Genomic DNA, 23,725 nt, shown 5'->3' on the forward strand with positions numbered 1-23,725 from the left:
AGGTAGGAAAAATGATCTATGCACCAATGGATCTGGGCACTGATTTAGAAAAAGCCATACAATTTATTTCCTGGGTTTCTACTGGTTGTCTACACGGCATTACAAAATCTCCCTGAATAGTGTATTTCTCAAGAGTAAAGCACATATAAGATTGCCTGACATGAAATCACATACAAAATTGTATATAAAAATCAGTGTGAGAGAAGATATAGACACTGATAAAAAACTACTCTGAAAACAAAGCAAGTCCTATTAAAATTTGCTGTGCTGTTTAGAAAGTTAGAAGCCATTGGCTGATTATAAACTAAAAGAGTAATTCTTGGGAAACAGGGAAAGGAAAGAGAATGTGCTGCAAATATATGGTATAATGTTTCCTAAAACCAAATGACTATAAGAATAAACTATAGAAAAATCCAGATGAAAATGAACTACCATGAATATACAGGTGAGCCAGATTTATTTCCCCAGTGACATTCCTATAGAAAAAGAATGGGAATCCATAAGCGTGTGAAGACTGTAATCCAAGATAGCAACTGACAAAACATAATAAAACATCTTCCTCAGATTCAGTGAGAATGACTTTGAGTGTCTCAGCACAGCCTCCAGACAGGGTGGGGGATGTGTGAGAAGAGGGGTGATGCACTGAAGGAGACAGGTGATCTCATCCTGTTTCTATCTTATTCCAGGGAAACATCCTCACAAATGGCCTTGAGGAACCACAACACCAACTCCGAGTTTGTTCTAATGGGGCTGTCTTCAGACCCCCAAGTCCAGGCCCTGCTCTTTGTGCTCTTCCTGGGGATTTACCTCCTGTCCCTGATGGGGAACCTGATGCTGTTGCTGCTGATCAGAGCCGATTCCCGCCTCCACACGACCATGTACTTCTTCCTGAGCAATCTGTCATTCCTGGACCTCTGCTTCTCCTCTGTCACTGTGCCAAAGCTGCTGAAGGACCTGCTGTCAGAGAAGAAAACCATATCAGTGGAGGGCTGCCTGGCCCTGGTCTTCTTTGTGTTTCTCTCTGCAGGAAATGAAGCCTGCCTGCTCTCAGTGATGTCCTATGACCGCTCTGCCACCATCTGCCACCCTCTGCTCTACGGCCAGGTGATGAGCAACCATCTCTGTGTGAGGGTGGTGTGGGGCTCCTGGAGCCTGGCCTCTCTCAATGCACTTGTCATAGTGCTCTTGGCTGTTGACCTCGACTTCTGTGATGCCCACACCATCCACCACTACACCTATGAGCTGCCCTCCCTCTTCCCTCTGTCTTGCTCTGATGTATCTATGAATGTTAGCATCTTGTCCTTCTCTACTGTACTACTTGGGCTTGGAAACTTCCTCCCAATTTTCTTTTCCTATGCCCGTATAATACGCAACATCCTGAGCATGAGCTCCACCACAGGCAGGAGCAAGGCCTTCTCCACCTGCTCCTCCTACCTCATTGCAGTGATCCTGTTCTTTGGCTCGGGTTTGATCCACTATCTCCTGCCTCCCTCTAGTTCCTCCCTGGATTTGATCTCTTCTCTGCAGTACAGTGTGGTCACACCCATGCCGAATCCCCTCATCTACAGCCTCAAGAACAAGGAGGTAAAGACATCTGTGAGAACATCATTGGAGAAATATTTGCAATAGCTTAGGTGGTGAACTAAGATGCATTTACTCAATAAAATTGCAAGATTAAATTTCCTCTTATGTTCACTCACCATCCCACTCCACAGTGTCAAACAGGGTGCACGAAAGATCCCGAGCTTCCCTGAGCACCCCTGTCTTTTTTCTTGCTTCTACAAATGTCAAAGTATTTACTTTAGACCTCCATTCTGTTGATTGGAAAAGAATGTGGAGACATTCCTCACTAAGTACATTGATGAGGCAAGAAAAAAATTATGGTGAAAAGGTGAGATACACAGATGATCTGATTTATCAAAAACATAGAATAAAATTCACAAAAATGTCTACCTGACCACTTTAATAATAAAAGCTTCAGAAAGTCTGCCTGTATTTCATAAAAAATATTTAACATTAATCAATATTCAGAAACATGCTTCATGATAAAATCAGATTGGAGGAATTGCAGTTAAAGTAAATAGCCACAGACAAATACTGTCACCCAAGTTACTTAACAGAACTACATAATTTCTCCCCAATTCAGTAAGATGAGGGTAAGATATGAAATTTGAATTTTCGTTGTGGAAAGAAAAATCTACTGTCGACTGACATCAGCACAACTCTTATACTTAAGAAACATAGAGTTTATTCGTAGTCTTTCTGAGGGTTACAGCCAGTGAAATTACCTGGGAGGAGTTTTGGCGAAATGCTCCAAAGCCCCTTCATTTGGAAAATCTTAAATACTTTCCTAGACTGGAGGATACATGCTGGAAATAGGTTACATTTATCAATACATCAAACAGTGTTGCTTGGACACATCTAGTTAGTGTCCTAAAAGATCATGCCACACCCATTCCAAAGCTATCTGTGTGAGGATGCAACGATAAAGTCCCATTAGGCAGATGTGCTCATCTTCCTTTGGGGATGGAGAGGACACATATGACAGATAATTTTATCAATGCTGATCAGAAAATTCCTGACTGACTACATTTCTGGGAGGAGGTTGAAACTGCTATTAGGTTATTTGTTAGGTCAAGAAAGCCAAAGAAATGCAGGAGTCCAGACTGATGACAGCAAGATTTAATAGAAGACTTCACTACAGATCTCAGAGCAATCTGTCTTAACAGATGTAGCAAAGGGCTGATTCAGAGAGACTACAACCCCAAAAAGAAAGTTTGCAGTTTTATAGTAATCAGTCTTTAGCCAAGTGCATTTCTCCAGGGATGTGGGCAAGATGCACGTGCAAGAATTTCCATCTCTTGGTTAGCAGAACTCAAGCCCCACGGATGTTCTCAGGGTCTGGTCCAGGTGGTTTCCAGCTCCTCTTGAAGCCTGCCGTTTCTCTAAGAATTAAACTGAAAATATCCAATTAGTTTTCTCATTTCTGCCTTCTCAGCAGAATTAAGCCCCAATTTGGTGACCTGGCCTAGCAGGAGTGACATCGTGGTGGGCCTGTGTCTTTCTTTTCAACACTACAAATATTGGCAATGATATAATTATCTAACAGTAAAGTCTGAATATTCTATGAGAAATGAAAAATGATTAGTACTCCAAGAGACTTTTATGATATCCAATCTTATAATATTCATAAAATAAGTAGTTTCTACATAACAAAAACTGAATAAACACTAATTGAACAAATGAAAAATATGTATTTTCCTGCTTTTGCAAGAGCAATATCAAATCCTCAGGATTCAACCTAACAATGAATAATGAATACCTAGAGCCCATATAAGCAACACAGCAAAAATGAAGTAAATGACATAAAAGATACTTAAAAATTAATATAGGATATACTTATTAAGTGGTCATTCATGTTCATGTGAAAAAAATGTGGTAAACTTTAACAGAAAGCAAGAAAAATCTGCATAGGCTGGAGTAGATGTTTGCAGAGTCGGCTGAGCAGCTCAGGAGAATCCCCAGTGAGTCAGGTTCCTTCAGTCCGTGTGCTCTGCAGTCCTCATCCACTGATTTCCCCCTCAGCTTGGTTGCCGTGTAAGCCTGACTGTTGGGGCATTCTTTTTTCATTTTGTAATGAAGGGCCTGACTTCAGCTTTGATTGCCAAGGGGCCCATTATGAAGAGGCATCCACTTAAGGACTGAAATCTCCAAGACCCACCTTGCCAGCCACTCAACTACAGAAAGAGCCAGGTCTCAGCCCCACAGTGAGGCTCCTGATTTTTAGAAATCTTGGTTAATTTCAGTAACTGACCTTTTGGGATTTGTTTATTTTTTTCCTCTTCCCTCCTTTAAACTCCTGCTGTTCTGTTTTAAATTCACCAATAAAGAATAAACCCTGGAAACCCTAGGCTCCCCACCCTCCATCCCAATTAAAGAGACCACACCCTAACCCAAACTCGATGTGTGGCCCCAGGGCGCTGTATAATTTCTAGTCTTGGAAGTAATAAAAAAATTTATTCTTTTCAAAGTTTTCTGATGGTTGTTGCTGATGGGCATCTTGCCCCCCACAAGGGTCGGTCAAGCCTTAACCTTGGTTTGGGAAGGAGAAATGTCAGGGGAGGCTCATGACCCCACCCGCCACCATGTCCCCACAACCGCCAAGAACCCCCAGGCATTTCTAACCTGGCTTTACTCAGTTTTAGGTACCATAGTCTTTTACAACACAAACAAAACCGGAAGATGGGAAACTACCCCTTTTGCTGTTCTTGAATTTTATATAAATGAAACCATCCTAAATGCTTAAAATTTTAAATAGACAAAGTCTTCAAGTCTTGAGAGGGAACTAATATAATTGGACTGACACATGTAGGCGTTGGGATGGTAAATTGGTTCAACCACTTCTGAAAAATTTTTGGCACTGTCTACCAAATCACGTCTAAATGTATGATGAGGAATCTCCATGACCTCAGACTCTGGCTCTTCTCCAAGAGAACTTTCTGTTCAAGACAACCCTCCTTAAATTTCTTTCTAAAACTTAAAAAGAGCTGTTTTCCTTTTTTTAAAAATCTTCGTGCCTGCCTGCGTTTTGCCATAGCGTATTTGTTCTTAATTTCATTCCTATGTATATATGAAGAGAAATGAGTATACTGTTCACCTTCAAAATAAAATGGCCAGTTGTTTTACTAGCAAGACGAGTTTATTCAGGAATAACAAAGGAATTTGTCACAGTTGCAGAACAAGCAGGTACACACAAGTCACAAAGTGGTCTGCGGCTGGTGCAGCAAGTCACATGGGCGCCCACTAGTGGCAGCAAGGTGCGCGGCACCAGGCTTGGCCACCCCCACGGAGGAAGGAGCTCTCCAAGCTGCCTCCTGCAGGTGTGTCCGGTGTTGCGTTGAGACAGGGTTAAGAAGGCTGGGAGAGCCTTCCTCTGCCGACCAGAAAGCAAAGTCTGACGCTGCTGGGCTGGGTAAGCTGTCGTGACAGCAGTGCCAGGGAAGCAACTCCGGGCTGAGCCACCAGTGAGTAGGAGGGAGCACCTGGGTCCTCAAGAGGGTGCCCGACCTTTTGGCCACGGGAGGGCAGGGGAGGTATCATCCACCTGCCCTTCTCCTGAGGAGGGAGCTCCACCCAATGCTCGCCCTCCTGGCACCCTTCCCTCTGCTGGCAAGTCTTTCAAACTGCTGCCTGGGTTTTGGGTGCCATCAGGACCAGCAGAGTATGCCTGTCTGCCTCAAGCAGCTGGAGTCTCAGCCTCCCAGACGGCTCCGGCTGCCCCTGGTGTCCAGCCCCGCTCATCACCAGAACTCAGTGTAACGTGGACTCCGGGTGCTGGAGCAGATCTCAAGGGCCAGGTGTGCAGAGTCCCTGGGCGCCTATCCCCACCCCACTCTGTTCCTCTTCCTGTGCCTACCCATTACCTTCAGGCTCCCTTCTGCAAAACTCGGACTTTTCCCCTACAAGATATTTGTCTAAAAATCATCATCATTATGGACGATTTTTATCAATCATAATCATGGTTGACTTTTTTTCAATATCAATTCTTCTTTCAAAACACTTTAATATGTATAATTGCCAAAGTTTAGAATTTCACATAAGATAAGCATGTACAGTCTTACTTCAACATTTTGTTTATCTTTAATCTATTTTCCAGTTTAGATTCTTTGAGATTTCACCCAATTTATCTATTCCTTTTATTGGCAGATTTTATAAAATTAGCACTATTCATTTGTGATTTTTCTATGTTTAGGTATCTTATGTCTTTATGATGTAGTGATTCCTTTATACTTACACTATCTCCCTGATGATCACTAATAATATGTCTTCTTCTAAAACCGAATTTCTCTAATAATCATATACTCATTCCAACTTTGTTCTAGTGAGTTGCATTGTTAATTCTTTTCATCCTTTATTTTACTCTATGTGGTAACATATTTTTTTGTAAAGACATTTTTAGGAAAAAAATATTAGGTTCACAGCAACATTGAGAAGAGGGACAGATATTTCCCAAATATACCCTGCATCCACACAGACACGGCCTCTCTCATTACCTAGAGCCCCACAGATGGTACATTTGTTACAGGATGAACCTATAATGACACTTTATACTCACCCAGGGTCCACAGCTTCTAACGTATTTTTAGACATTTTGGAAAAATGTTCTGAAAACTATTTTTAAATCAAAATATTTTGCAAAAATAGTACAGAAATGCCTGTGTACTCTTGACCTACTTCTCCGAAAAGATACTATTCTACACAGTCAGAGCACAGTTATTAAAGCTAGGAGAGTGACAGTGACACAAAACCATTAAGCTTATTCTGATTTTACTAATTTTTACATGTAGTCTTCTCTTGAGGTGAGTTTATTTTTAACTACAACCACTACAATATTAGGAATGGCTAAAATTAATGAAAAGTACAATAACAGTATGGTCAATGTTGCAGAGTAGATGAGTCCCTCATATATTTCACGTAGGAATGTAAAATGGTACAGACATTCTGGAAAACAGATTGGAAAAACATTTTTATTAAGTTAAACTAACATTTACAACATGCCACAGTAAATCCTCTCCTGCGTGTATGCTCTGATGAACTGAAAACTTCCTTTCACACAAAAACATGCACATGTACGTTTGTAACAGTTTTAATTGTAAAAGCTGGTAACTGTAAATAACCTGATACTGTTCCCAACCTGGTGGTACATATACAAAACATAGAAAAGCCTTAAGATGGAACACAACTCAGTAAGGAAAAGAAGCATTCCTCTCTCTCATTCTTCATATTGGTCTCATCAATACCTGAGTAGCTCTATGAATTTCTAAGATTCAGTCCTGCATCCAATGTCTAAAGCAATTAGGAAGAACACTTACTGTCAAGTTACCAGAACATCTTGCTGTAGTAAACTAATTCTCCGCCATCCTCTGACTATGGTCAGCTCCTGAAATATTGCCGATATTTTCTAAAAGTCCTTCTCACAGCTGATTTCACCTCATTGTTCTTCAAGCTGTAGATGAGGGGATTCACTAAGGGAGTGACCACACTGTACTGGACAGAGAACACTAACTCCAGGGGTGAACCTGAGGTTGGTGTGAAATAGCGAAGGAAAGCTGAGCCATAAAACAGGAGGACAGCAGTGAGGTGGGAGGAGCAGGTGGAGAAGGCCTTGCTTCTACCTGAGGAGGAGCTGATACTCAGGATGGTGGAAACAATAAGAGTATAGGAACAGACAATTAGGACACAGGTTACAAGCCCATGCGGGAGGCTGGAGCAGAGCAGAATAGTAAAGTTTTGGAGACATCAGAGCAGGACAGAGGGAAGAGGGAGGGCAGCTCACTGCTGAAGTGGGGGATGGACTTATCCTTACAGAAGTCCAAGCTCATAGCTGGAAGAATGTTGATGAATGTGTCCAGAAATCCCAGGCCCCAGGAGCCCCACACTAGCCCATTACAGAGCTTGTTGGTTATCTTCTGTCCATAGAGCAGAGGGTGGCAGATGGCAACGTAGCGTTCATAGGCCATCACTGAGAGCAGGCAGGCTTCCGTGCTCTCCACGTCAAACACAAAGAAGACTTGAGCCAGGCAGCCCTGCACAGAGATGGTTTTCCTCTGAGACAGGAGGTTCTCCAGCAGCTTGGGCACTGTAGCCGAAGAGAAACAAAAATCCAGGGAAGAGAGGTGACTCAGGAATAAGTATATGGGGGTGTGGAGGCGGGAATCAGCACTGATCACCAGCAGCAGTGTCAGGTTCCCCAGCAGGGTCTGGAGGTAAATCATTAGGAACAGCACAAAGAGCAGGGGCTGGACGTGGTGGTCTGCAGACAGCCCCAGGAGGATGAACTCGGAGACAGCACTGTGGTTCCCCAGAGCCTTTCGGTTTCTTTGTTCCTTTGGAATAAGAACAGGAAGTGGACAGAGCCTTCAGTGCCCCTGCCAATGTCCCAAGACATCCCCATTCTCTCCTTATACAATGTTTCATTTTATCAAGATTTCAAAGCTCCTAAATGGTTTCATCCAGGTATTTTTCTCCCCTAACCACACACCATCCACATCACAGGTCCTGAAATTAGTCATGCTAAATTTGACTTCTTTCCCTTATTCTGCTCTAAAAGCCATGTCAGTCTCCTCCACCTTCTTCCTCTGGGCCTGCTGCCCTCAGCTCCATCATCTCTCATGCACTCCAGTGTGCTTCTGACAGTGGCTGCCCCTCACCCTTTCTCTGCTATCTCTTATCCCTTATCTTCGATTATTTATTCAACACCTTCCCATAATTAATTAGTGCTTACAAAGAGCAAATTTTATTTGCTTATATTTTATCATTTTCATTGCAGTTATATATACTGTATGTTTTAATTCTAGGAATCAGATTGAGAGGCCAGTGTGTGCAAATATGTGTGTGAAGAGGTGAACAGGAATTTGGTAGCAATGAAAGAGAATGTCTGTTTTACAGGTGAGAATATTGGAGGTCCCTGAAAAAAATCCAATTTCCCAGCTTTGTTGGGTTTGTATTTGTCAGATGTCTCAACGCTCTCAGTCCCTGCCCATGGAATAATTTTACACTTTCTGCTTGACATTTAAGAGACCCCATCATCTAAGATTAACTTCTCTTTCCTGTCAGATTGCCCATCCCTCACCCAATGGCCTCACTGCCATCCAAAATGGGGCCCATCCAGAATAATTACCACTGGCAATGGCTAAAATTCAGCCACTGGAGGTTCACTCTAGTCACTGAAGTGTGTAGCTACAGAAGCGTTGGAATAACTCTGGGACACACAACACACGAATCTGGGTTAAAATTTAACTCCCTCATACAGAGGATGTGTACCTTTCTCAAGGCATCAAGCAAGTAAGGTTTCATTTTTGTAAAATAAGAAATATAAAAAGTGCTTGCTCCTCGGTCCACTCTGTTCAGAAATTGTTAATGACCCAGAAAGTGTTAATGAGTGCTTACATGAATGAATTGAAAGCCAATGAAAATTTAGGAAAAAAACTAATGTATGCTGTTATTATTACATACTTGTCTACTTCCATCCCTTCATCTAGTTCCGGAGCCTCCCCGACTCCCGGGGGATTAATCCTGCCTCTGACCACCCACTTATCTCCTCCCGGGTCATGCAGCGCCTTCTACCATGATCAGTGAATAGAAGAAACCCCAGATCTCTGTGGTTTCCCCTCATTATCCCATCAGTCCCAGTGTGATGGGTACTTGTGAAATTAACTAACAGTTTTATTTGAAATAGATTGGAGCCCAGCAAAGTGATAGGAATCTCTTGCTCTAGGTCTCACTCTCAAGGCATATTTCCCTCTACCCGTCCCCTTAGAAAGGGTGTGGTCAGCACATGTCAAACCCGGAGCTCAAATTCATCTCCAGCACTTCGAGCCTTTGTGACCTTGGGCAAGTTGCCTAACTTCCTTTCCTCAGTTCCTCACCTGTTTTTTACAAAGGAAAAGGATAAAGGAAGACAATGACTTCCATCAGGTAAGACTTACTTGAGAAATAAGTAGGTTAATACATATAAGGTGATTGCAGGTTGTCCAGCATCATCTTCACATCATCAGCCCATCATAACCATTGCTCATTAGATACAGAGGTGTTAAAACTGAGCTGAGCTTCAAGTGCTAACCCATATTTAAATGTATACTCATTCTAGTGGAGAAAATAGTAGGATAAATGACCTGACAAAATAACCCCCAAAATTCAACATCCTGCTGATCTGTAGAGTATTTTTGGACAGATGTGTTCTCATACTGCAACTTATGCAGATTTGTAAACCCATCTTTCCATCAGGAGCGGCACTCTAACTTCTATGTTGCTCTCACTTTCCTCTTTGTAAAGATGAAGTACATCCCTTCTACCTCTTTGGATCCGGGCTCAGTCACCCAACGTTCAGTATGAATTGAAAACACTGTGATCTCTTTCTGCAGGGGTAAGTGAGCACCAGGGGCTGAAGGAGTTAAATGTGGATGAATTAAAACAACTATCTGCTAATTCACACAGAAAATTCCAAACAGAGAAATGTTCATGTTCTTATGTAAGAGGCCTCAGTTTAATTTATGCTTCATTTTTTTTTCTAGTATAAGTACCAGAGAAAATGTTTTGTTCCAACAGGATTTGACAAATAAGGAGATGAAGGGCTCCTTATTTCTTATTTTGTCCAACAAGCTGTTCCACTCATGGTGAACTTGAGTTGATTTGAACCATATATGCTGCATTATTAGCCTTATAAGAACACTTGCGATGTAAATGAAATCTAAGAAGTTCCCACAGTCTAGGAAACTGTTGAATATACAGTATTAACAGAGGATAAATGACCAGAGAGAACATGAACTTGGAAGGTGGCTGCTCTATGGGATTTAACTTGTTGTGAGTGTGTCAGGCAAAACCAAGGTCACACTCTGTGGTATCAGGGCAAAGCCTGAGAATACAGAGCAGATTAGAGCTATAAAGGGACCAGTCAGAAGACTGTGTGATACTACCTATCCAGGTACAGTTTTCATGAATAGCCTAAGCCTACGTGTATAGACACATACAAGGCATGAAACTGGGCACTGAAAAGGCTGAGAGAATAAATCCCTGAACGCAGGGCAAGAGTGGCAAGAAATCTGAGGGAAAAAATGATTTCTCATATAACATTTGAACAGAGGAACAGAGAGGTTGTGTCCTCTCGATACCTAGCATAGCCTGGCATATACAGGCAGTTATGTAACAATTTGGCATCTGAAAAAATGGGTTTATGGAGAAATCATAGAAGATAGTTCTGTAGAAATGGAAAGAGGGATTGTGAAATTGAATCTTTGAATAAAAAGGAATGGATGACTATGCCATGGACAAGGATAACTGGAGGATGGACGGATGGGTGGGTGGGTGGGAGGTTATAGGTTGAATGTCATAGTTTTCTCGTATTGTTGTTGTAAATATACGTCACAGAAAACTTACCATTTTAACCATTTTTAATTGTCATGGGTTGAGGCGGAGCCAACATGGCGTCGTGAGTAGGACAGTGGGAATCTCCACCCAAAAACATATATACTTTTGAAAATACAACAAACACAACTAGCCCTAAAAGAGAGACCAGAAGACGCAGGACAGTGGCTAGACTGTAGTTACACCAGCGAGAAACCAGCGACTGGTGGAAGGGGTAAGATACAAGCCCCGGCCCGGCGGGAACCGAGCGCCCCTCCCCCCAGCTCCCGGCGGGAGAAGAATAGGCAGAGTGGGAGGGAGACAGAGCCCAGGACTGCTGAACACCCAGCCCCAGCCATCCGGGCCAGAGCGCAGACACAGTACGTGCCCAGGGGGCCCTGGATACTGGGGGAACAGGGAGTGAGACCTCTGAGCGGGTGCAGAAGCTGATGCCCCTGTGACAAAGAAAAGCGGGGGCTTTTTGAAAGTCTTAAAGGGACAGGGACTTAACAGCTTGACGGAAACAACCCAGGTCACAGTACAGCAGCTGGAAATTACAGGGAAAACCGGGTGCACTAACCCCCTGGGCAACAGCTCTGAGACCCCTCACGGAGGCAAACAGTCAAGCAGCCCCCCCATCCATTACCCCACCGGGCGCTGCGAAAGCAGAGAAGAAGCCTGAGACAAATTCCGCAAACAGAAAGGGAAATTTCTACCTTCCGGCCAGGCAAGACACAAAGACCCACTCTACATGCAATTACCCAACACAAGCCACTAGGGGTCGCAGTTGTCCCAGTAAAGAAAGGCCAGTAGCAAGTGAAAATTTTGGCCCTCCCAGCTGACAGTCAATAGCACCTGTCAACATGAAAAGGCAAAAAAATATGATCCAGACAAGACTAACCCAGACAGCTTCGGCATCTGCTACATCTTCCCCTGAGAAGGAATCTGGGGAGATAGATTTAGCCAGTCTTCCTGAAAAAGAATTCAAAACAAAAGTCATAACCATGCTGATGGACTTGCAGAGAAATATGCAAGAACTAAGGAAGGAGAATTCAGAAATAAAACAAGCTCTGGAAGGACTTCAAAACAGAATGGACGAGATGCAAGAGACCATTAATGGACTAGAAAACAGAGAACAGGAACGCAGAGAAGCTGATGCAGAGAGAGATAAAAGGATCTCCAGGAATGAAAGAATTTTAAGAGAGCTGAGTGACCAATCAAAAAGGAATAATATAAGCATTATAGGAATAACACAAGGAGAAGAGACAGAAAAAGGGATAGAAAGTGTCTTTGAAGAAATAATTGCTAAAAACTTCCCCAAACTAGGGGAAGAAATGGCCTCTCAGACCACAGAGGTACACAGAACTCCCATGACAAGGGATCCAAGGAGGGCAACACCAAGACACATAATAATTCAAATGGTAAAGATCAAAGACAAGGACAAAGTATTACAGGCAGCTAGAGAGAAAAAAAAGGTTACCTACAAAGGAAAACCCATCAGGCTATCATCAGACTTCTCAACAGAAACCCTACAGGCCAGAAGAGAATGGCATGATATACTTAATGCAATGAAACAGAAGGGCCTTGAACCAAGACTACTGTATCCAGCACGAATATCATTTAAATATGAAGGAGGGATTAAACAAATCCCACACAAGCAAAAGTAAAGGGAATTTGCCTCCCACAAACCACCTCTACAGGGCATCCTACAGGGACTGCTCTAGATGGGAGCACTCCTAAAAAGAGCACACAACAAAACACCCAACATATGAAGAAGGGAGGAGGAGGAATAAGAAGGGAGAGAAATAAAGAATCATCAGACTGTGTTTATAATAGCTCAACAAGCGAGTTAAGTTAGACAGTAAGATAGTAAAGAAGCTAACCCTAAACCTTTGGTAACCACAAACTTAAAGCCTGCAATGGCAATAAATTCATACCTTTCAATAATCACCCTAAATGTAAATGGACTGAATGCAACAATCAAAAGACACAGAGTAATAGAATGGATAAAAAAGCAAGATCCATCCATATGCTGCTTACAAGAGACTCACCTCAAACCCAAAGACGCACACAGACTTAAAGTCAAGGGATGGAAAAATATATTTCAAGCAAACAACAGAGAGAAGAAAGCAGATGTTGCAATTCTGGTATCAGACAAAACAGACTTCAAAATAAAGAAAGTAACAAAAGACAAAGAAGGACATTACATAATGATAAAGGGCTCAGTCCATCAAGAGGTTATAACAATTATAAATATATATGCACCCAATACAGGAGCACCAACATACCTGAAACAAATATTAATAGAACTAAAGGAGGAAATAGAATGCAATGCATTCATTCTAGGAGACTTCAACACACCACTCACTCCAAAGGACAGATCCACCAGACAGAAAATAAGTAAGGACACAGAGGCACTGAACAACACACTAGAACAGATGGACCTAATAGACATCTACAGAACTCTACATCCAAAAGCAACAGGATACACATTCTTCTCAAGTGCACATGGAACATTCTCCAGAATAGACCACATACTAGGACACAAAAAGAGACTCAGTAAATTCCAAAAGATTGAAACCCTACCAACCAACTTTTCAGACCACAAAGGCATTAAACTAGAAATAAACTGTTCAAAGAAAGCAAAAAGGCTCACAAACACATGGAGGCTAAACAACACGCTCCTAAATAATCAATGGATCAATGACCAAATCAAAATGGAGATCCAGCAATATATGGAAACAAATGACAACAACAACACTAAGCCCCAACTTCTCTGGGACGCAGCAAAAGCAGTCTTAAGAGGAAAGTATATAGCAATCCAAGCATATATAAAAAAGGAAGAGCAATCCCAAATGAATGGTCTAATGTCACAACTATCGAAACTGGAAAAAGAAGAACAAATGAGGCCTAAGGTCAGCAGAAGGAGGGACATAATAAAGATCAGAGAAGAAATAAATAAAATTGAGAAGAATAAAACAATACCAAAATCAATGAAACCAAGAGCTGATTCTTCGAGAAAATAAACAAAATAAATAAGCCTCTAGCCAGACTTACAAGAGGAAAAGAGAGTCAACAAAAATCAACAGTATCAGAAATGAGAAAGGAAAAATCACGACGGACCCCGCAGAAATACAAAGAATTATTAGAGACTACTATGAAAACCTATATGCTAACAAGCTGGGAAACCTAGGAGAAATGGACAACTTCCTAGAAAAATACAACCTTCCAAGACTGACCCAAAAAGAAACAGAAAATCTAAACAGACCAATTACCAACAACGAAACTGAAACGGTAATAAAAAAACTACCAAAGAACAAAACCCCCGGGCCAGATGGATTTACCTCGGAATTTTATCAGACATACAGGGAAGACATAATACCCATTCTCCTTAAAGTTTTCCAAGAAATAGAAGAGGAGGGGATACTCCCAAACTCATTCTATGAAGCTAACATCACCCTAAAACCAAAACCAGGCAAAGACACCACCAAAAAAGAAAACTACAGACCAATATCCCTGATGAACATAGACGCAAAAATACTCAACAAAATTTTAGCAAACCGAATTCAAAAATACATCAAAACCATCGTACACCATGACCAAGTGGGATACATCCCAGTAATGCAAGGATGGCACAACATTCGAAAGTCCATCAATATCATCCACCACATCAACAAAAAGAAAGACAAAAACCACATGATCATCTCCACAGATGCTGAAAAAGCATTTGACAAAGTGCAACATCCATTCATGATAAAAACTCTCATCAAATTGGGAATAGAGGGCAAGTACCTCAACATAATAAAAGCCATCTATGAAAAACCCACAGCCAACATTATATTGAATAGCGAGAAGCTGAAAGCATTTCCGCTGAGATCGGGAACTAGACAGGGATGCCCACTCTCCCCACTGTTATTTAACATAGTACTGGATGTCCTAGCCACGGCAATCAGACAAAACAAAAAAATACAAGGAATCCAGATCGGCAAAGAAGAAGTAAAACTGTCACAATTTGCAAATGACATGATACTGTACATAAAAAACCCTAAAGACTCCACCCCAGAACTACTAGAACTGATATAGGAATACAGCAAAGTTGTAGGATACAAAATCAACACACAGAAATCTGTGGCTTTCCTATATAACAACAATGAACCAACAGAAAGAGAAATCAGGAAAACAACTCCATTCACAATTGCATCAAAAAAAATAAAATACCTAGGAATAAACCTAACCAAAGAAGTGAAAGACTTATATTCTGAAAACTACAAGTCACTCTTAAAAGAAATTAAAGGGGACACTAACAGATGGAAACGCATCCCATGCTCATGGCTAGGAAGAATTAATATCGTCAAAATGGCCATCCTGCCCAAAGCAATATACAGATTTGATGCAATCCCTATGAAACTACCAGCAACATTCTTCAATGAACTGGAACAAATAATTCAAAAATTCATATGAAACCCCCAAAGACCCTGAATAGCCAAAGCAATCCTGAGAAAGAAGAATAAAGTAGGGGGGATCTCACTCCCCAACTTCAAGCTCTATTATAAAGCCATAGTAAACAAGACAATTTGGTACTGGCACAAGAACAGAGCCACAGACCAATGGAACAGACTAGACAATCCAGACATTAACCCAGACATATATGGTCAATTAATATTTGATAAAGGAGCCATGGACATACAATGGGGAAATGACAGTCTCTTCAACAGATGGTGCTGGCAAAACTGGACAGCTACATGTAGGAGAATGAAACTGGACCATTGTCTAACCCCATATACAAAAGTAAACTCAAAATGGATCAAAGACCGGAATGTAAGTCACGAAACCATTAAACTCTTGGAAGAAAACATAGGCACAAACTTCTTAGACATAAACATGAGTGACCTCTTCTTGAACATATTTCCCTGGGCAAGGAAAACAACAGCAAAAATGAACAAGTGGGACTATATTAAGCTGAAAAGCTTCTGTACAGCAAAAGACACCATCAATAGAACAAAAAGGAACCCTACAGTATGGGAGAATATCTTTGAAAATGACACATCCGATAAAGGCTTGACGTCCAGAATATATAAAGAACTCACACTCCTCAACAAAGAAAAAACAAATAACCCAATTAAAAAATGGGCAAAGGAACTGAACAGACGGTTCTCCAAAAAAGAAATACAGATGGCCAACAGACACATGAAAAGATGCTCCACATCGCTAATTATCAGATAAATGCAAATTAAAACTACAATGAGGTATCACTTCACACCAGTAAGGATGGCTGACATCCAAAAGACAAACAACAACAAATGTTGGCGAGGCTGCGGAGAAAGGGGAACCCTCCTACACTGCTGGTGGGAATGTAAACTTGTTCAACCATTGTGGAAAGCAGTATGGAGGTACATCAAAATGCTCAAAACAGACATACCATTTGACCCAGTAATTGCACTCATAGGAATTTACCCTAAGAATGCAGCAATCAAGTATGAGAAAGACAGATGTACCCCTATGTTTATCGCAGCACTATTTACAATAGCCAAGAATTGGAAGCAACCTAAATGTCCATCGATAGATGAATGGATAAAGAAGATGTGGTACATATACACAATGGAATACTACTCAGCCATAAGAAAAGGGCAAATCCAACCATTTGCAGCAACATGGATGTAGCTGGAGGGTATTATGCTCAGTGAAACTAGCCAAGCAGAGAAAGAGAAATACCAAATGATTTCACTCATCCGTGGAATATAAGAACAAAGGAAAAACTAAAGGAACAAAACAGCAACAGAATCACAGAACTCAAGAATGGACTAACAGGTATCAAAGGGAAAGGGACTGGGGAGGATGGGTGGGTAGGGAGGGATAAGGGGGGGCAGAAAAAGAGGGGTATTAAGATTAGCATCCATAGCGGGTTGGGAGAAAGGGTAGGGCTGTACAACACAGAGAAGGCAAGTAGTGATTCTACAACATTTTGCTATGCTGATGGACAGTGACTGTAAAGGGGATTATAGGGGAGACCTGGTATAGGGGAGAGCCTAGTAAACAAAGTATTCGTCATGTAAGTGTAGATTAATGATTAAAAAAAAAAAAAGCAGTTCCTATGTGGTGACCTCCAATGACTTCTACACAATGATATAAAGGGCATATAAAAGTGTAGGCAAAGGGTCTGTTTGTGTTTATACAGAGGATCAAAGCCTAATTTGGCTACCCCAAAAATGAACTAAGATACGATATGAAAAAGAACTTCCAACATCAGCACTCTCGGGAAGACTCATGACAGAAGATGATCAGCAAAAAAAAAAAACTCCAACAAAGATCCACGCACTGTCACAGGTGTAGATGCACTCATCCCACCAGTTCCTGGACTTGCCATGGGAATGATGAAGGAGATATCTAAGCTGACCTGTGCATACAGTAAAACAAAAATTGGACTGGATCTGTACTGTTGGAACTCAACCAAGAATTAGGAGAAGTGCAAATTGTAGCACTCCAAAATCTTACAACCACAGACTATTTATCGTTAAAAGAACATATGGGATATGAACAGTCCCCAGGAATGGGTTGTTCTAGTTTATCTGAATTCTCTCAGACTGTTTAAGTTCAGTCGGACATTATCCACCATATCATAGATAAGTTTTCACAAATGCCTAAGGTGCCTAACTGGTTTTCTTGGTTTCACTGGAGATGGCTGGTAATTACAGGTATGCTGTGGTTAGGTAACTATATTCCTATTATGTTAATGTGTGTGCACAATTTAATTAGTAGTTTAAAACCTATCCATGCTGAAGTTACTCTACAAGAAGATATGTCAATGAAATAATCAATCTTCCCTGCTACTTTCTTCCGCCTGCTACTTCTATAGCTTTTCTTCTTCTTACCTAATCACAAACTTTAAATAGAACTCGTGCCACATGTCGAATTTACCGAGTATCATAATTCTTCCAAGTGGTAAAGACACCTCAAGACAAATGCTGGGCATAGAAACCACAGTTCATAAATATGCAAAGAAGTAAAAAGCTAACCTTTTCAAACAATAAGGCTTCTCTCTCACTTACCAACTTAACATTTCCCTGTATGGCCCCGGAAGATGACTGGTTAGCCAGAGATGGGTAAGATTCCTCAAGGGAGGAACAACCTAAGACAGGCGCAGTCGCAGGGGGCCATCTGGTGAGAAAATGGGGAGCAGCAGAGGTGAGGCTTAGAACCTCCCGCCTCATGTTCTGAGAGAAATCTTCTGCATACATGGATGTTTATTGCCCTCGTCTAGCTCGGATTAACACATAGTCTACAGGCACACACCTGATCATCTACATTTGCTCTCTTACAACACTAAACTCTGTTTTCTACCTTTATCTCGTATCTACCTACCACTTCAGCATTTTATTAAAAATAATAATAATAAAGAGAGAAATGTGGCATCCACATATAAATCAAGTTTAAAAATCAAATGAATATTCATATTTGAACAGACTGTGTATAGTTCATAATGCATGAACAAAACCGAAAGCTTCTGTGATGACTGCCCTTGCACTGTTCACCATGTAACTTATTCACTATGTAAGAATTTGTTCTCCATGTAAGAATTTGTTCGTTATGCATCAGAAGATTGGAGACTGACGAAAATTAGGCTTGGGGTGGATTAATGATTGTGCATTGAGTATTGACCCCCCTATACAGAAACTTATTGTGGTTAACAACTATTTGATCAATAAATATGAGAGATGCCCTCACAAAATATATATATATAAACACACTTCCAATTGTAAAATAAATAAGTAACCGGGATGTAATGTATAGCATATGGAATATAGTCAAAATATTGTAACAACTTGGTATGGTGATACCTGGTACCTAGAATTATCATGTATATAAATGTTGAATCACTGTGTTGTACACCTGAAACTAATGTAATGCAATACTGTTGTCAACTACCCTTCAATAAAAAATAAAAAAAAAATTGTCATGGGTTAACGGTTTATCTAGTATGGTCAAAATTTGGGCGTGGGGTACCTCCTCAGACACATGGGTCAGGTAGACACACACACACACACACACACACACACACACTTCTTTTCCCCTTTTCCCTTGCACTTCACCTTAGTCCTAAATATTTATCAAGCTTTATGGGCTTGAGCTCTTCTCAAAAAAACTTTAACTACACAGTCTGTACAATGCACAACACTATTTGATTTCTTCATTGAGCAAGATGAATAAACACTCATGTGCATTTCCCGTGACTATGCCAGATGTTCTGGGTACAAAATATTAAATGATATGGCCACTGTTCTGAAGACATTCTGATGTCATTGGAGGGGAAAACAAAGAAATATGTGAGATATATATTAACTCTAATTACGAGATGAAGAGAATGATTCATTAGATGGCATTTAGGGAAGAGTTACTCAATGTGAGCTGATCAAATCTAACATACTGCGGGGAGACATTATGTCATACTTAGGAGGAATTCCAAAATATTCTTCAGAAGGAAGGGATTGGACAGAAAACTTGCCTTTTTAAAATAGAGATCAGAATTGTACTCATGCTGATGATTTTTCGCAAAATATCCAAATACTTTCCTTATTTTAAAAGTCTGGACATAATGATTTGCCCAGTTTTTTTCTAAGAATTAAAAACCAAAGCTTAGAATTCATCACATTCTCACTAAACAATATTTGGCCTACTACATATTATGGTAAGTTTGCAGAAGGATATTACCAAGGAAGAACTAAAAAAGAGTTCAAGATGACAGTTAAATTTGGAATGGGATTTGGATTGAAAAGCAGAGCATCCAGAGATGTTTGAGCAAAGGCAGGAAGAAAGGATGTCCATGGGGTGCTCAGGGGTAAGTACACTAGTCTGCCCTTAGCAGTGAGTCTTTTTAAAAATGTGGATAAACTTAAAGATCCAGAAATGCCCGATGGTTGAGGATATTCAGTGCTATGTCTTCATTGAAAGGTAGTGCTTGGCAGAAAGACCTCTTGCCTTGGGCCCCTACATAATGAACTCAAATACTGACTTTTCAAACTGGCTATTCAGACATGTTACATAACATTGCATAGTCAATTTTCTCTTCTGTAAAATCTATTCAGCAAGTTCCTCTCTCATTTCTTCTACTACCTCGTCACATGCAGAGACAAAGAAAAAAAGACATACAGACACACTCCCGTAAAGGTTCTTGAACACATGCCCATGTCTACACCTTTTAATCTTGTCCCAAAGATAAAATAGGCAATGTATGTGAAATTACCATGTGAAAAAGCTAAAGAAAGGCAACCGTAATACCATTCAGCAGTTATTCACCTTGGATGGGTCTTGAATAGGGGTAAAATTCTGAAGGATGCAGAAAAGAAGACAAATTTGGAACATTCAGTCTAGGCAGTCCACCACAATATACAATGTATACTGAAAATAGTTGAGCACTCTTTCAGCTAACAGAAGGAGACTACATTAGATCATCGTCCACTTTGGAAATATGTGTTAATTTTTTAAGAAATCTCAGAAATAGAATATCCACTAAAGAGTTATCACACTGATGTTGACCCAACGTTAAGGGTTGAAGTAGATCATTACCACAGGAAGAAAGGATTCTAAAGAATGAGTGAAGGCACATATGCAGGCTAAATTAGTTGGGATCCTGCATTCCGGTAATTGAGTTGGTCCATAGAGTTTTCACTTTTGTTGCTGTTTTTAATAAGTGTTTTACGGAAGCAAAATTTACATAAGGCAAAAGTATTTTTAACTGGATAGCTTTATTTACTAATGTTGTTCAATAACCATTTCTGTCAGTTTCAAAACATTACCATCACTTCAAAGTAACACATAAGACCACTGAGCATTTTCACTCCCTACTACCCCTGACCCTGGCAGCCACCAATTTCTGTTTGTCTCTATGGATTTTATCTGTATTATCTATTCTGGATACTTCAAATAAGTGGAATCATACAATACCTGACTTCCCTGTCTGTCTTCTTTCACTTAGCCTAATGTTTTGGAGTTTCATCCTCATTGAAGCAATACTAATATTCCACTATGTGTAATACAATTTGTTAATCCATTTATCTGTTGATGGACATTTGGGCTGTTTCCACCTTAAAGTTGTTTTGAATAATACTGCTACGAGCATGGGTGAATATATACTTGTTGGAGTACCTGTTTTCAATACTTTTGTTGTATACCCAGGAGTGGAGTGCAGGGCTATTGTAATTCTGATTAACTTTTTGAAGATCATCAAACTGTATTCAACAATGGCTGTATCATTTTGCATTTCTAACAGCAATGTACAAGGATTCCAATTTCTCCACATTCAAGTCAAACCTTATTACTTATTGGGTTTCGGTTAATTACTCTTACAGCCACCTTAGTGGATGTAAAGCCGTACCTCATTATGGTTTTTGGTTTACATTTTCCAAATGACTCTGGATATTGAGTATCTTTTACTGTTCTTTTTGGCAATCTTGTATATCCTCTTTGGAAAATGTCTGTGACTTTTGCCCTTTTCCTAATTGGATACTTTGCATTTTCTTGTTGAACTGTCACAGAGTTATTTCTGGGTAGCAGATGCTTATCAGACATACAATTTGTAAATATTCTGTAGATTGTCTTTTCATTTTGATAGTGTTCTTTGATGCACAAAACTTTTTAACTTTGGTGATATCAATGATATCTACTTTTCTTCTGGCATTCATGTTCGTGGTGACATATTAAAGAAACCATTGCCAAATCCAAGAATGTGATAAATTATGTTTCTTCTAAGAGTTTTATGGATTTAGCTTCCATATTTAGGTTGTTGATTTATTTTGAGTTAATTTTCAATATGATATGAGATTGGGGGTCAAATTCAGTCTTTTGTAAGTGGACTTTCACTTATCTTAGCTCCATTTTTTGTAGAGACACTTCTTCCTTTATTGAATGGTCTAAGTATCAGTGATTAGCCATAGCTGCATGGGTTTATTTCTGGACTTTCAGCTTTATTCTTTGGTCTATATGTTTATCCTTATGTCAGTACTACACTGTTTTCTATTAACATAGCTTTGTAGTAAGTTTTGACATCGGGAAGTGCAAGGCCTCCAACTGAGTTATTCTTCTTCAGGATTGTTTTGGCTATTCATGATCCCTTCTAATGCTATATGAATTTAAGGGTCAGATTTTTCATTTATGCAAAAAAAGAACATTGGATATTTGTATATTGATTGGGTAGTATGAGCATCTTAGCAATATTGTCTTTCAATCCATGAATATGGAATATCTTTCCATTTATTTAGATCTTTCATTTTTTCAGCAATATTTTATAATTTTCAGATTTCAAATCATCCATTTCCTTAAGGTTTTCATAAAGATTTTACTTTGCTATATACTATTTTTTTAAATTGTGGTCTTGATTTACTTTTCAAATTGTTCATAGATTATTTATGAAAATACAACTGATTCTTATATTTGCTCTTTACTCTTTGCTGAATTTTGCTGCAATGTTGCTGAAATTTTTTGTTAGCTCTAGCAATTTTGTGTTTGTTCATTGGGATTTTCTACTTATAAAATCATGTCTTTTGTTAATAGAAGTTTCTTTTTCTTTCCAATTTGAATGCCTTTCTATCTTTTTCTTGTCTTATTTCTCTAACTAGAACTTACAGTACAATGAGTAGACGTCATTGTCTTGTTCCAATTCTTATGGGTTAAGCTTTCACTCTTTCACCATTATGAAGTACTGCCCATTATGAAGACTACTACGCAAACTGCATTTTTCTTCTCCTAAATGCTCTTTGCCATGTTGAGCAATTTCCCTTTGTTCATAGTTTTCTAAGTGTTTCATAACATAAAAAGATCTTTGAATGCTTTGTCTTGACAACTGAGATGATGAGCTTTTTCCTCTTTGTTGTAGTTATATTGTGTATTACATTTATTGATTTTCTTAGACTGAATCACACTTCTATTTCTGGATTAAATCCTACTTGTTTATAAAGTTAAAATCTTCCAATATACTGTTGGACTTTGATTGCCAATATTCTCTTGGAGCTTTTTACATCCATATTCAAAAAGGATATTTGTAATTTTCTTATCTTGTGATGTCTTTAACTCTTTTTATATTAAGTTAATGGTGACATCACTATACATTTCAATAAAGCTTTAGGCAGGGTGGTCTTGTCTAGTAAGAACAATGTCTAGGCTACTTTACAGACAGTTTTGTCAACTTACTTTTGTCCTTTGAATGGGCCATACTCTCTTGTTTATATCTCTTGAATATTTTGTTGAACACTACACATTTGTATATTGTGATGTGGTGACTCTGGAAATTAGATTCTCCTCCTTTTCTGTTTTTATATTTGGAAGCTCTAGTCCTCTTACTTAGTTATTTTTCCAAATTATTTTGGCAAATATTATATATTGTGCTTTGTGCTTACTGAAGTCTCTTTTCGTTGAACTTGAATTCAACCAGTGTTTTGCCAGAGATTTCCTTGATTTCCTGACCTAAAGAATTTTTAAATTTTGAAACACCCCTCCAGGTCTTCGCAAACAGGATCTGTGCTGAGTTATTCAACTCAACATTTTCCCAGAGTGTTTACAATTCTGCCTTCGAGTTCACTTCCTGCCTGCACTGAAATTAAAAATCAGCCAGAAGTGAAAATGTAAAATCTTCTTGGGTCTTTTCTGAGCAAGAGAGAAACTGGGCTACTGTGGAGATTTCTAAATTTCCCAGTACACCCAGGCACTGTTGAGCATTCTAATTCCCCAAAGAAACTCTCTCCCTAGCTTTGCCTTCCAGGCTGTAGGTGGTCTATTATATGTTTCAGCCATAATCTTTTGCCCAAGGCAGCTAAAGGTTTTTGTTAGCCTTATG

At 39.8% G+C, this 23,725-nt stretch overlaps 1 protein-coding gene and 1 pseudogene across 1 annotated transcript; one reads left to right on the forward strand and one right to left on the reverse strand.

The window, feature by feature from the left end:
* The first annotated feature begins 702 nt into the window (after positions 1 to 702).
* LOC118925040 (olfactory receptor 8S1-like) lies at positions 703 to 1,629 on the forward strand. The gene has a single exon (XM_036910408.2). The coding sequence runs from the start codon at positions 703 to 705 to the stop codon at positions 1,627 to 1,629; it is 927 nt and encodes a 308-aa protein (XP_036766303.2).
* A 5,304-nt stretch (positions 1,630 to 6,933) lies between these two features.
* The window catches only part of LOC118915041 (olfactory receptor 8S1-like), a 28,539-nt pseudogene continuing 11,747 nt past the window's right edge, over positions 6,934 to 23,725 (reverse strand).

The sequence above is a fragment of the Manis pentadactyla genome, chromosome 10 (assembly GCF_030020395.1).
Source record: "Manis pentadactyla isolate mManPen7 chromosome 10, mManPen7.hap1, whole genome shotgun sequence".
Lineage (NCBI taxonomy): Eukaryota > Metazoa > Chordata > Mammalia > Pholidota > Manidae > Manis > Manis pentadactyla.

Bases quoted from the DNA above. Each gene is read 5' to 3' on its own strand.
- LOC118925040 (XM_036910408.2), top strand. From the start codon at position 703: ATGGCCTTGAGGAACCACAACACCAACTCCGAGTTTGTTCTAATGGGG.